Here is a 14,696-nt window from a genome sequence, read left to right as displayed (position 1 = left end):
TCTCAGTGTGTTGCGCACCGTCGGCTGAAGTTGGTGCTCATCGGCTTTTTTTCAGCCGATTCAACATGTTGAATCGACGTCGGAGCTCGTCGGTCAGTCGGGCCATCTGATCATTCTGATTGGCTGTTCAGCTGGCGAACCAGTGCACGAGAAAGGTGCAGAACGGATGTGGACTTTGGACTTTTTTCACATAGCAAGGAAGACACAGGATCTGTATCTAAGCCGTGTATTTATGGCTGAATCTGTGTGCTAATTCACTATATCACACAAGTTAAATCCCAAGCACTAACCCCCTTTACACTTGCTGTATATCACTAAATTTACACTTGACAGTAAATCTAGAAAGATTAACATAAAATGTGAAATAAAAAGAAGAGAGTTGACCAAATAACATAATTGTCTCTACCAGCTGTGCAATTTTACCACCTGTATAAATTTGTTTGCATTTTTTTTTTGCATGATTGCATTAGACTAGACTGATATCTAATGCTACAAACTGCTGCCTTTAGAATCTGATTTTAATTTGTTGTGCTATTAGTCCATGAAGTACACAGTGCAATCAGTTCAGATGCAATACCATGCCTCCCTTCCCCCACGTCTCAAACACACACACACACACACACGCATTATAGACGTAAGCGACTGTGATGTTAATTCCTGTCCTATGCTGAGAGCACTGCTCTACTGCTGTCATGACATCATACAGAGACCCTATAGAGAGAGAGAGAGAGAGAGAGAGGTACACACGTAATGTGTGGTATGATGAGTCACTGTTTTCTTAATGCTCATTGAGGCACACGGCTGGCATATCTCGCTCAAATGTGCACATACATACACACTCATGCTGAACCTGTATGATTTGGGACATTCATGGCCACAGGGATGTTTGTGTGTTTACGTCTGATTAGTTCGGATTGCCGATTAGGCTGTGATGTCAAATGTACAGGGAAGATAGAGATGGAAGATGGCAAAGAGCGAAAGGATTGAATCGAGACAGAAGGGCAGTTATTTCAGTATTCAGAATCTTGTCACTTGTGATAGAAAGTGTGATGTGGGTGGCATTGTGTGTGTGTGTGTGTGTGTGTCACAGTTTAAACAGGGTTTCTGGTCCAAGTGTTGCTTTTTCGGCAACCTCCCACATGCTGCTTCTTTGGCCATGTTTGGCGAACAGCGGCCTCCTATGACAGGGCAAACACCCACACAAACAGACACACACAAACAAGGACCAGCCCAACTGAACAGTTGTTTAACAAGAATCCGTACTGAGTTTTCTCTCTCTCCCTCTATCATTTATGTATGTGTGTATGTATCTATCTGTCTGTCTATATATCTATCGTGCTATAGCTGGTGTTCTACCATTTTATCTTTCTGTTGTTCTGTTTATCGTTTTATTGGCTAATATCTATATCTGTGTTGCTGTGTTTATCGTTCTGTATATTGTAATATCTATCATTCTATCAGTCTGTCTGTCGTTCAGCCTATGTGTCAGTCTGTCATTTTCTTTGTCGTTCTGTCTATCATTCGTATCATATTGATCTATCTGTCGTTTTATCTGCTGAAATACTTAGGTTTAGGGGTTCAAATCTTGTTTGCCTTTCGCTAACACATCTGGGCATTTATTCTGTATTATTAAATATTTGAAGTCACTTTCATAGAATTGCTCTGTGTGCTCAGATCTTATTGTCCCCATCAGATGTACTTTCACCCGTACACCGACACACCAAAAGAACACAGGAGTCTTCCTGTTAGTCTCTGCTGGCCTTTTACTCTATTACACAGTTGCTGCAGAACCATACATTTTTAATGCACTTCCCAAAGTTGCACACTGTGCTCAATGAGTATGTGTATGTGTGTGTTTGAACAAAAGCTCATCTCGCCCGTGTGCCCTCTGTATTGAAGAGTTAATGGTGCAGGTGAGTGTGAAAGCTTTGCTAGTAAATACTGCTTTTATAAACATTGTAAAATCAGCGTGAGCAGAATCGTTTCTTGCTGTTTGTGAAGGATACTGTGTCAGCTTCCTTTACCAGAGAATTTTGTAACGCTAAGATATTTACATAATGTCGAGGTGATTTAAAAAATAAACAAATAAATAAAGTGCTGATGTATGCTTTACATCTCCATTTTTCTAATTAAAAAAGTATTTGGTGTTTGTGTAAAACCTGATGATCATGATTTGAGAATGTTACATATAGCATCTTGGTAACACTTTAGAATAGGGAACACTTATTCACAATTAACTCTGACTTTTCCCTCAATAAATTCCTAATTTGCTGCTTATTAATAGTTAGTAAGGTAGTTGTTAAGTTTAGGTATTGGGTAGGATTAGGGTTGTAGAATAAGGTCATGTAGAATAAGGCATTAATATGTGCTTAATTACTACTAATAAATAGCTAATATTCTAGTAATATGCATGCTAATAAGCAACTAGTTAAGAGAATGAGTTCACAAACGTCACAAATTATTTGATTAGTTGCTTAGAAATAGTACAGCATTTTCAATATTTCTTAATGCACGTTATGTAATGATGTTTCTTCTTTTTTTTCTTCATTTTATTTTCCTGCAACTTTCTGTTATTTCCAGGTTAAAATTAGATTTTGAATCACAGCTTTTCAAAATAGTCCCAGACGTTTGTACTGCACCATATGTCTGTGCAAGTCTTTGTTCACTGTGCCACTGTTTATTAGATGTGATTTTATTTTATTTTTTTGGACTTTAACAGAAGTAGATGCATTCCTGAATCATTAAAAAGATTTTAGATTCCCTCTATCTGATTCTAACTCTGTATCCTGTGGGTATAGTAAACAGCTGTGTTTTGTATCGCCAATCAAACTGTCACACTGAGGTTTATGAACCAAGCCTGGAGGAGCTTTGGGAAGGCAGAGCACTGAAGGGGTGTGGTGGTGCTTTTAAAGTCGGCAGACACATTGCTCTGGAGAACAGAGACTGTGTGTGTGTGTGTGTGTGTGTGTGTCTCTGATGTCTTAGAGTCAAAAAGCTGATATCCTTGGAGGACATGCATTGAGGATGAAGGTCAGAACAAAAACAGGGGGCATGCTACACATGTATACAAGAGAACAGGATGAATGTATAGCAGGAGGAAATGACAGCATGCAATGAAGAGAGAGATAATGAGAGAGAAAAGGGTAGAGAATTAGAAGCAGAGGAGGCTGGTGGGGGTTGTGCACCCATATCTCTCTTCTTCTCTCATTCTCTAGCCCATCAGCTTTAGCTCAGGGCTCTTGTGACATTGTACACAGCACAACAGCATTTACATAATACTCACATCCACGCAGACTGGGATATCAGAAAGGGAGATTGGAAGGTTTTCATTGATGCCAAAGCTGGATCCAGTCAGTCAGATGGGGACAGAATTCAGACAGTATGACTGTTCAGGATTCAACATGTACAATCAGGGCTCAACAATAAGGATGGCCTGCTGGCCTGTGGCCAGTGCGAGAGTGTTTCAGGACAGTTGGTGGAATAATCACTTGCCCTTTCAGGCCATTGCTGCATTAGTTTATATTCATTGGTGTTGTATATCCATTCTTATGCCTTGTAAGCACAGGCGTTTGGATTTCTGTGATATATTCTAATTTGTTGTTGCAAAGTCCCCTTATTTGATAATGTTATCTAACAGATGAGCTTTTGAAGAGGTTGCAAAGATGACTTGTGATAATCTTGGAAGCATCAGTAAGAATGTGTTGAAAGCCACAAACCAATCGATAATGTTTTGCATAATTTGTCATCGCTTTTCATAACAAGTGGCATTACATTATTGCTGTAGTTTATAATTTATGGAGTGATATGTTAGTTTTATAAGTTGGAGCTTGTTTCAGATTTTCTGTTTATTTTCAAAACATCTTTTGAACAAAAATTGTTTAAAGAAAACTGAAAAGTATTTATATTTCGAACAAATGTAAAAGTATTCACTGCTAAAAATTGAAATTTGATTATTCTTTCAAAATTATTGCAGCAGAAACAATCCTTATTGTTGAGAGACCTGACTATGTGTCTAGATACAAAGTCCCTTTCCGAGAACAGCAGTTCACTTGACGGCCATATTTTGGGCATGCAAGACAAACTTGTGTTTTTAAATGGGGAAATACTGAAATCTCAAAAACTGCAAGCCAAGTTCACATTTAAATAACACATTTTGAATCAGCAATAGAATGTGCTGTCTCATAAATGTTGTTTCTTATGCTCAAATAGCATTGTTTGCAAAGGTTTTCTATGTAAAGCAGAGCTTTGAACACCAGCTGCAGTGATTCAATGACTTTACCAAATGGTGATTGGCTCCTTTATTTAGAAGGCGGGACTTGCATTACTAGAGCTCAGATCGTTTGATATGTATTGAGTTATTTATGCATTTATTTATGCAGGTGGGGACAGAAAATAGCTTAAAATAACAGGACAGAAAATAGCTTATTACTTCTAGATTATGATGTTTTTTGATGTAAAAATCCTAATAACATTATAAGTGGACATCAGAGAACAGTACAAAATAAAAAACAAAGGCAGTTCATGACCTCTTTAATGTTACCTAGCTGGCTTACATAGATGAGGTAGATTATAGAAATTGAAAGTTTGAAAGTGAAAGTATTGAAAGAAGCACCAGTTAGAACTGTTTTAAAACTGTAAACTATTCAGTGTCTTCTTCCTTATCGGTCTTTGTCTGCTACGTATATAAACTGCATAGTGTTACTCCTCTTCTCATTTTCCCATCCTCATCTCATCCATCTCCATTAGTCCTTCACGTGGTGTGCGTATGAGGTGTTAGAGGACCGTCGGTGTGGACTGATGGAGATGGTAATGATATTATACACAGCGGTGTCCATATGTTTCCGCCCCACGTATGCTCTGATGCAGACACGCCGTCTAATGCGACATGGCAGGAGGACGAGCGCAGTAAAGGTCAAGACAATCGGGAGACTGTCACTCCCGGTAATTTGCGTTGGCTGAAATGCCATATAAGTGGTGTGCAAGGGTATCATCAGGTAGCATTGAGTCTGAGCGTGAGTTTTTGGAGGTGTTCGGTGCTAAAAACAACCGTTTAACCGTGGAAATATTCCTGTCCCATTGGGACACATCTCGTATCTGGGAGCGATACAGTCATGTCCTTGAAATGCACACTTAACCCCTGTCTGCTGCAGGCGAGACGTAGTAGATCTCAGGGGAGGGTTGTTGGATTCATGCAGCCTTTGGCTGTGCCTAACTGTTCTTTTCCAGAAGCGTAAAACTCATTTTGTTTTCTCTTTCTGGTTTATTTTGTTGCTGATGGGGTGCAGTTGAAGAGATCACAGCTGGAGGAGATTATAAAAATGCAAAAAACAAAAAAAAAAGGTGTATATTTAACACAATTTAACCAACAAGCAGCAGCTTATCGGCAGATTGTTTACAGCAGTACAGCTTGGTTGTTTTTTATTTTGTTTGTCTTTTTTTTTTAAAAGCTTAAATGAAGAGTTCAACCCATTAATGAAATCATTTAAGACATTCCAAACCTGTACAATTATTTTTTTTTCTATTGGGTAACACAAAAAAGCTATTTATAGCACATTGTGAAAGTTGTTTTTATCTATACAATGAAAGTGAATGGTGATCACTGCTGTCAAGCAAGATTTTCAGTGAATCATATGTCTAATTTCATTCCCTCAAACAAACTATCAGATGGCTTAGATTTGGAATGCAGTGCATGCAAGTCGTTTAGTGATGCTTTTATTTTACTTTTTGGAGCTAAATAGACCTTGGTCCCCATCCACTTTAATTATATGGAACAGAGCAGCATAGACATTCTGCTAAGCATCTCCTTTTTTTTGCACACAAGAAAGTAAGTCATACAGGATCAGAATGACATGAGGGTGAGTAAAGAATGACAGAATTGTAATTTATCCCTTTAATATAAACCAAAAGGAATAAAGGAGCATTAGTAGTTTAGAGGGAAGAGAACATGATAAAGGAAAGAACAGATAGTGCAGCAAGTTGGCATTTCTTAGATTTTGTTGAAGGATGTTTCTTGTCCAGGCAGCATGCTGACTCATGGGCAGAGGGAAGAGCTGAGTAGTGCTGCTGGCTTCACACAGAGTCTTTGTCCTTGATGGAATTCTCTAGAATCTGGAAGAGGCTGAGGTATTATGGGTCAGTGCACAAGCTCGCTAATGTTCTGGCTTTTGATTCACCCTCTGGCTCGTTGAGGGGTCAGCAACAATTTGTAAGCACTCAAAAGTGACATGACTTCTTTTTTCTCTCTTTCTCTGTCTTGCTCTTTCACTTTCACGTTTCAATGCTTGTATTTTTTTTATTCACATTCATAATTTGTTTTAATTTCCTGTCTTCACCAATGGATGGAGTTGGTTGGATTAGCGTGGCCAACAGGCTTCAACTTATTCACATGTTGTTAGTGCTAATTTAAGAGCGGCTAATCATTTTCTACTATGCCAAATTTGAAAAACAAAGAGGCAAATTCAAAGCTCACTTAAATCCTCAGCGGCCGGAACAGAATGTTTTTCCCTTCCAACACTTAAGGACATTCTGTTCTTATACCTGCTTCTCTATCTCCTGTTATCGTTTCTTCATTTATTCTCTTCCCTCTTTCTCCCTCTCATTTACCCCCCATCACTGTTTCCATCTATCTCTTCCATCTCCTCATTTGTCTCTCCCTCTGTCTTTCGTACTCACCTTCTCTTCTTTTTCCCTCCTCCTTCTTTTCCATCCGTTTAATGGCTGGCTTATCGGCACTATGCTCTGGGAATTGCTCCAGTGTTGGAATTCTTGACTGTGTGTGCTATATGGTGTCCTTGGACAGATAAGATAGTGAAAGAGCAGTTGATTTTGCTGTAGCGTTAGAAGGAAACACAGGGGAAAACGTGAAGTCTCTTAATGGGAGTTGGCTCTCCATTTGTTAAATTAAAAGCTAAATATTACCCATCTTTATTGCGAGTGCATTGCGTCATGACCTTGTTGAAGTCAGAGTAGATCGTCCTGCCAAAAATCATGAGCTTTTGTCTGTGTGGACATTTCAGTGTTGGGGAGAATCTTACCAAAGCAACACTTCTAACCACATTTTTAATAGCATGACAGTGTTTTAAAATTGTGTAGTTTTTTTTCTAGTAACCAGTTGCTTTTTCCAACAAGTAGTGGTGTTTTTTAATGCCACATTTTGTGTAGGCAGCTTTATTGTTGAGCGTCCATATTCTCTTAAATTATTATCTCTAGAGTAGAGTTAGAAAATCTGATTCATTCTAGTAAATCAGGTCATTCATTTCAGGCTGCTGTTCATTACTGTTTTTGAGCCCATTTTTTAAAGGTAGTATTAGCTAATTTATCTTTTCAAATTTTGTGCTGTAGTTAAGATTAATTCATTCAAAAACCCAGATAAAATGGCTTTGTTATAAATTATTTAGCTTTCTAAATGTACTTTAGTAACTTTAAATACACACACACAATTTTGAATATTCCCATTGACTAGTTTTATCGTGTAAAGTATCTTTTTAAATATTTAACACTTTTTTTTAGCTTTAATGTACTGCATAACATACATCCTGAACAGTGAATGACATTTGGGGTGTGTAATATATTAGCACATCTCAATACCCTCTACTTATAATCCTCTTTCCACTCCTCCTTACATTAAGTGCAAATGAGCTTATGTATGTTTCATTTCTGCCTTTTTTTTGAATACCTGACAGAAGTGTTCTGGACTAATGCATTGCGGTCGCTAGTCTTGTCTTCCCCTCATGGGGCCATGCATTTTAATAGGACACCTTGTATCAAAACATTTATTCAACAGCCATAATGACTTGTGTGAATTTGAGACTTATCATAGGGTATCAGACACAGCATCATAAGCAGTTCACAGTCTCACCGAATGTTTAAATGTTGATTGATTTGATGTTTAGAGTATCTTTTGTTGCTCCCCATGGGTAGCAATATCCTGTTTCATTCACAATACCCAGTGTGCTTCACTCTCTTTCAGACATCGATTATGTCTTCATCTATTCATCTTAAACACAAAGCACATTTGATAGGAGAGATACAGTCAAAAGACATTTTACAGACTCATATGAATGAGATGAAGCACTTTGAGCTGTATCAATGTCCTATAGCAAAGTCGTAAAGCTGTATAACCTAGTTTTAAAATTTGAATTGGTGCATTATCTTTGCAAATGGTAGTTAATATGATTTGTTGAAAAAAAAAAAAAAATGATAGAGACTTTAATTAACCGATTCCGATTATATAACTCATTGGCAAACAACCAAGAAGGTTTCACTTTCAAATTTTGGAAAGCCCTTAAGAAAGTTTAAAGAGTGTCCTGCTTCTACTTTGCACTATATATTTTCTCTTTTGGCCTCTGGCATCAAAAGAATCTACTATAGCTTTTCATTTCCCTTTTCCTTCTCTTCGCTGTTCTCTTGCCTTTGCAGCTTCTTACAGTAGCTCTTGTATTTGTGTGTGTGTGTGTGTGTGTGTGTGTGTGTGTGTGTGTGTAGAGGGTCTACATCATCATCTGTGAGTGGTGAACACTAGATCTAAATTTAGCTTGAAGAACAGGGTCATTAATACTCTCTGGCCAATCTCCAGGAATCAATCACACCCACCTACAGGGAGAGAGGCTTTTAATGATGCACACAGCACTTTCTTTCATTTGTGAGTCCTCCTGTATACTTCTTACTGTTTAAATGTTTCTTCATGAGATGATCACATACACAAAAATAGCTATCTGTATGTGTCTGTCTCTCTGTATGTTGGTTTATGTCTATCTGTCTGCTATCAGTCTGTAGTTCTGTCTGTCCATTTATGTGTCTGTACATCTGTTGTCATTCTATCTATCGTTTGTCTGTTTGTCGTTTGTCGTTTGTTGATTTGTTTCGTCTGTTTGTCTTTTTTGCATAGACACAAAGAATGTGTGATTTACAGTTGTGTTGGTCTCTTAGTGAGTTTATTTTTGCCACATAGTGTGCATCTTTTTCAGCAGTGTTGAAATGTTATGTGAAAATCATGGCTGTAAAGCGCAAGCTATCATGCTTGATTCAACACATAAAAGCTGCTAAGATATAACATGGAAGGAAGCCAAGATTGTGGAGAAAAAATGTCCCCGTATGCAAATTTCCCAAGACAGGGCTGCGCTGGAAAAACAGAGAAACATTAGTAAGTGTATTAAAATGAATCATCCCTGGTTGCATGTTAGCTGATTACGGTGTTGCTGAGTATAGGATGTTTTAATAGAGCGCGCTGCATGTCAAGTGTATCTGCAGAGTGGCTTGTTTGAGAGTGTATGTGCACTGAAGCACGCTCAAGGTGAAGGCAGTTTGTTGCAGCGACAGCCACAGTGCTTGCAACTTTAATTGTTTGGGTCCCCAATAAATCAAACGTGCCTCTGGAGTTTATTTATTTAGAAAGCGTATTAGACAAATTAATCATTCCCAGGAGCTTGGGAGAGAAAGAGAGTATGCTTGTGTTTCACACGCAGTTGGTATCATCACTGGAGCTCACTGTAACATGTTAGCTCTCTATGTGCATATTCACGTTGTCTTGTCTCTCTTAGGGTAAAGCATGACTGGACACTCCTGACGTCAGAACAGAATAAACGTCACTATTGACCCCGTAGGCGGCTTTCTTTTTTTTTTCTCTGTCCCTCCTTTAGCCTACTTTTGACTGACTTAATATCTTTGATATAGCAACACAGACATTAGCTCTGTTCCAAAACCTAGTAAGCTGCCTTCTAAGATAGCATTCTTTACAGAAATGAAAAATGAGGCTCGTTTCACAATTGACTTTAATAGATTTTTAGGTTAGCATGTTGGCAAGATAAACACAAAGAGATAAATTTTTAATGACCCTGAACTGTTTTTATCAATACTTTTTAGTATTGAGTGAAATATAAGTTTCTAATCAATGTTTATCTAACCTCATCTGCCCTTTTTGTTGAGCATTGTAAAAGATACCAATATGTCAAGCCTTTTGCATTTGGTCAAAGCGAGTTTTAGAAGTTGGTATAATCTAGTCAGTGGAACTGCTTTTGTGTCTACAATGCCTTAAAATGCAGCCTCTCTAGACAGCTTACTAGGTTTTGGAACAGAGCCATAATTAATACATTAAATGCACGGTTACTGTCTAGTAATGGATGGCAGCATCTTAGGCTGTTCATTGCTGTTTATGAAAAGATTTAATAGGTGATTTCTTTACAGCCATGAACAGCCCACTGGACTTTAGTGTGTGTGGGCATAGAGTCAGCAGTGTTTTTCTCTTCCCAGTGGTCCCTTTCACGCTTTCTCTATTGCTTTACCCTCTTGTCAACATGTTTGTGATGTCAGGGAGTTTTGGGATTTTTTTCAGATCTGTGCTGTCATTTATGCAGTGGTATTCTTTATTGTTTGACCCATAACGATTGCCCCTGTCCTCACCATATCAGCCGACCACTGCGTGTGTTACAGGTGATTGGAGGATGTACGAGGATTCAAGGCGTGTCCTTATCGACATGCACAATTTCCTCCGGTATCTTCCATCCCTGTCACTTCAAAGTGCCTGTGATGGATAGACGGGATGAGCCACTGAATGACTGTACTGGCTTCCTTTAGGTGATGAATGAAGGCTGCTCTGTCTGCACACAGTGCAACTATAAAATGCAGCTAAAAAAGTGACATTCCAGTATATTGATTATAAAATGTACTGTTTATTTTGATTATTGAAATATGTGCTATTAATAATTCACCATTCTCTCATAATTCTCTCATACAAACATCAGACATGTATCTGCGTTCATAATCCTCCTGAGTGTAAGACTCCATTACACGTTTTTTTAATGCATGCTTGTATATTGCCGTTTGCATCTTGTCTCTGTGCCAGAAGTTTGAGCTCTAGTGATCACTCTTTTAATCTGTTTTAATTGTTCTTCCCTCCCTCTTTCCACCACCCTGATTGCATACGCATATACACGTCTTGCTCTCTCCTCCCTTCATTTCTCTTTCTCGCTCTCCGTTCTGTGGAAATATGAGTGTGTAGTTCCCAGTAGAGGTTATCATCAAATTATATCTCTACAGCACAAACACAGACACACACATTCACACACCACGTGCCAGGCGTCCAATGTGCCTGCTGAGAAATTATATAGTCTTCCCCAACTATTTGCCATTTAATTAAAATAACCTTTTTTGAAGTCATTAATATTAACTAGATCAGTCTTTTATGAAAGTAGAGGATGCTTGAATATACACGATGCATGCCTTTATGTGATTCAGGTTTTTATTATTAATGATTTATGATGTTAATGATTCCTTTTTTAACAAGTAACAGTAATTTTTTTTAGAATTCACAATCAAATAATACAAAAAAAGACATGATAAGATACTTATATAATTAGGCTGTATATTATTGTTATTACATTATTTATATAAAAATGTAATATCATACTTTTATCAATATATATATTTTCATATTTAGCCACAAGTGAGAATATGTTAATCGAGCGTAGCATTAGTTCTGGCAGGTCACGTTAGTCAAGCTCGCATCAGCTGACTCTCAGCTGATCCCCATCTACCTACAGGAAGACGACACCTATCTAAGCATCCGTATATAATCTCCCTCAGTATTATCAGCAGTTTTCGCATTGCTCAATAGCTAATTACCCTCCTCCATCCTCAACTGCTCCTTTGTCAGTCAGGATCCAACCTTCTGATTCTCTTTTGAATCAGACAAATTCAAAAATGTGTACATCAAATTACTGAACTTTAACAAATCTTCAATACTTTGTTGGTTCTGTTCTGTTTACCCTGGGGGTTATTGCTGCTCACCCTGCTCTTATCCATGCTAGGCTGCATGGATGCACAGGGAGTTCTTGCCCAGAACAGAACCATACTGCCATTCCAAACTGTATGCTAATTGTCATTCATCTTTGACGATAGTGGTCCTGACAGAATTAGTGTTAGTACACTTTATTTGGGTTCTAGTAAATCAGGACTTTTGACATTTTGACAGTCGTTTCAGACTCTTCAGACAGGGAGAGCCTGTCTGTGACATTGGAAAATGTTGTCAAAACAACAATAATGTTTATAAAGTGAGCTGTTGTGTTTTATTACCGGCTTTCATAGAGCAGATTTGACAGTGACTGACAGACTTCATTGCTTGCAGCCATGCCAGAGAGATTGGCAGAGATAATTAACTTGTATGTCCACAGAGGGTGAACAATGACTGACATGCATTTACTGGAACAGTGCTTTTAATATAAAAAATTATGATAAAATGCTGAAACAATAAGTGGCATGTTCAGACTTTGACCCAAAAGTGTCCTGATCTTGTTAGCTTGTTTTCCCGATTCTCTCCTTGACTCAGAACCCTTTCAGATTCGGCCGACCCGGTGTGGAGTGTTACTGTCAGCACGAGAGCGGAGCAGCCGTCATCCAGCTACAGTTTCTCATAAATGAAGTGAGTGTTTCATGTTTTTTACCCCTCTTTCTGGGTCGTGCTCAACCTTATGCTAAGAGCCTATTCCCATGGAGCTCCAAGAGGCAGTTTAAATAATCCAGGATGAAGCCTCAAGAGGCTTAGATGATCCCTTAACCCAGAGCCTTTGCTGCCACAAACCCTCTTGTGCTCCAGAGTGGGCCTGGAGGGATCCAACAGAGGAAGCTGATATTACCATTTCCTCCCCAGAGTGTTGCCCACATTGAAGACCACAGGGATCTCTTACACTAAGCCGCCTTGTAGATTGTGCTTCTTAAAGTCAAAACGATTAGTTCACTCTGCGTTCACGGGAATATTTGTCTATTTATAGAGACTTTTCTTCTTAAATTAAAAAGTGCATCTTGACTTGTTGATCTTTGGTTGGTTGAAGATAGAACATTTAGCACTTTTCTGTGTTTATATTTCATTTTAATCAACATATTTCTATTGTGCAACATAAAAAAAAAATATTAGATGTTAGAAAATAAGGAATAAATTGATTTTAATTTATTAGAAATTGTATGTGTATGGTTTTAAATATATTTAGTGAGGTTTATTACTAAAAAAGTGAAAAATAAAATATTCTGATGAAACAACGAAAACTCGGAATAAAATAAACATCTTGAAATTAGTTGGTCATTTTGAACAGACTTCTCAGCAGTCACCAGCAAGTTATTTCTGACATGAACATGGTATTTTTTTGTACTTCTATTTTAAGACCACTTGGATGGCAGATGCTTTTATCCAAAGTGACTTCAAAGTGCATTCAAAATGTGCTTTTTTTCTGTATTTGCATTCCCTGGGAATCAAACCATGACCTCTGAGTTAGTAGTACCATAATCTATTAGTAGCATCATGTGAAATAATAATATAACTACATTCAAGATGATTGCTTGACATTAGACCTTAAAAATCTGTTTGGGAAATTCCAAAATGTAATCATGTTAAAAGTTAAAGCAGGCATATAAAACATATACAATTACCATTAATTTGTTTTATTTATTTTAGCTACTTGATATAAAAATAGTGAATTAAATTATTTACTCTCTTACTTTCTAATTAATTTTCTTATTGATCTTATTGATCTTATTTGTCTTTCTGATAAAATGAATGTAACTGTAAATTTTCTTATATTTAAAAAAGTTGAAATATAACATGCTTTTTTAATATGGAATGATTTTGTAAATAATATGTACAAATGTATTTAGACTTAGTGTAAGAATGTTTTACAAATTCAGTGATTAAAAATACTGTTTTTGTTGTATGATAGTCCTCTTTTAGGTGAGAGATGGCTGGGCTTCATAAGCTTTTATTTTTAGCTAAAATGTTATTTTGAGTTCTGTCACACATTCATTAGTGAGTTCATGCTTGTGTGTATGCACTTTCAGTCTCAGTGTGTATGTGTTTGTTTGGGGCTCAACAGACCAAGCAGAGCCTGTACAGACAGACACACACACACACACCTGGGACAAGGCACAGACTCTTGTCTGTTTTATATTCAGTGTCTATAACCAGAGGAAAGGCAGCGTCTGTCTGTATTTGGTCTGAGTATGCCAGTGCCTAGATGGAAAGGAGATATTTTGTGGTAGCATCCCTCCTCCATCCCCTCTGTCTGTCCCACCCACACTGTCTCTCTTTCGATTTATTTTTCCACTCAGTTCTGTCTCTCTCTCTCTCACACACATACATTCACCACCCACCACTGTATCTCGAATCTTCCAGCCCTCCAGAAATGTTACAGAATGAATAGGTTATATCTACCGGTGTATGGTATATGTCAGGGGCTTTTTTTCCAAGCAGGTAATCTGAATGATAATCAACTGTACAAAAGTCTAACAAGTAATATGTAATATGAGATACAGTGGGGAAAAATTATTTCATCCCCTGCTGATTTTGTACGTTTGCCCACTGACAAAGAGATGATCAGTCTATAATTTTAATGGTAGGTTTATTTGAACAGTGAGAGACAGAATAGCAACAAAACAATCCAGAAAAACACATTTAAAAAAAGTTATAAACTGATTTGCATTTTCATGAGTGAAATAAGTATTTGATCCCCTATCAGTCAGCAAGATTTCTGGCTCTCAGGTGTCTTTTCACTCCCCAGTGATCCTAATCTCAGCTTGTTACCTGTATAAAAGACAACCTGTCCACAGAAGCAATCAATCAATCAGATTCCAAACTCTCCACCATGGCCCAGACCAAAGAGCTGTCCAAGGATGTCAGGGACAAGATTGTAGACCTACTCAAGGCTGGAATGGGC

At 37.8% G+C, this 14,696-nt stretch overlaps 1 protein-coding gene across 5 annotated transcripts in view; it reads left to right on the top strand.

Annotated features, from left to right (window-relative positions):
* stxbp5a (syntaxin binding protein 5a (tomosyn)) overlaps positions 1 to 14,696 on the top strand; it is a 105,306-nt gene that overhangs the window by 31,489 nt on the left and 59,121 nt on the right. For all 5 annotated transcript variants that reach the window (XM_058756309.1, XM_058756308.1, XM_058756312.1 and 2 more), the window contains exon 3: positions 12,334 to 12,415. In XM_058756309.1, coding sequence (XP_058612292.1) covers positions 12,334 to 12,415 — 82 coding nt within the window. The remainder of the gene's footprint in view (positions 1 to 12,333; positions 12,416 to 14,696) is intronic.

This window comes from Onychostoma macrolepis, chromosome 20 (genome assembly GCF_012432095.1).
Source record: "Onychostoma macrolepis isolate SWU-2019 chromosome 20, ASM1243209v1, whole genome shotgun sequence".
In the NCBI taxonomy this organism is placed as follows: Eukaryota; Metazoa; Chordata; class Actinopteri; order Cypriniformes; family Cyprinidae; genus Onychostoma; species Onychostoma macrolepis.
Note: the sequence above shows the minus strand (reverse complement) of the source record. Positions and strands in the feature narration are given on the sequence as shown.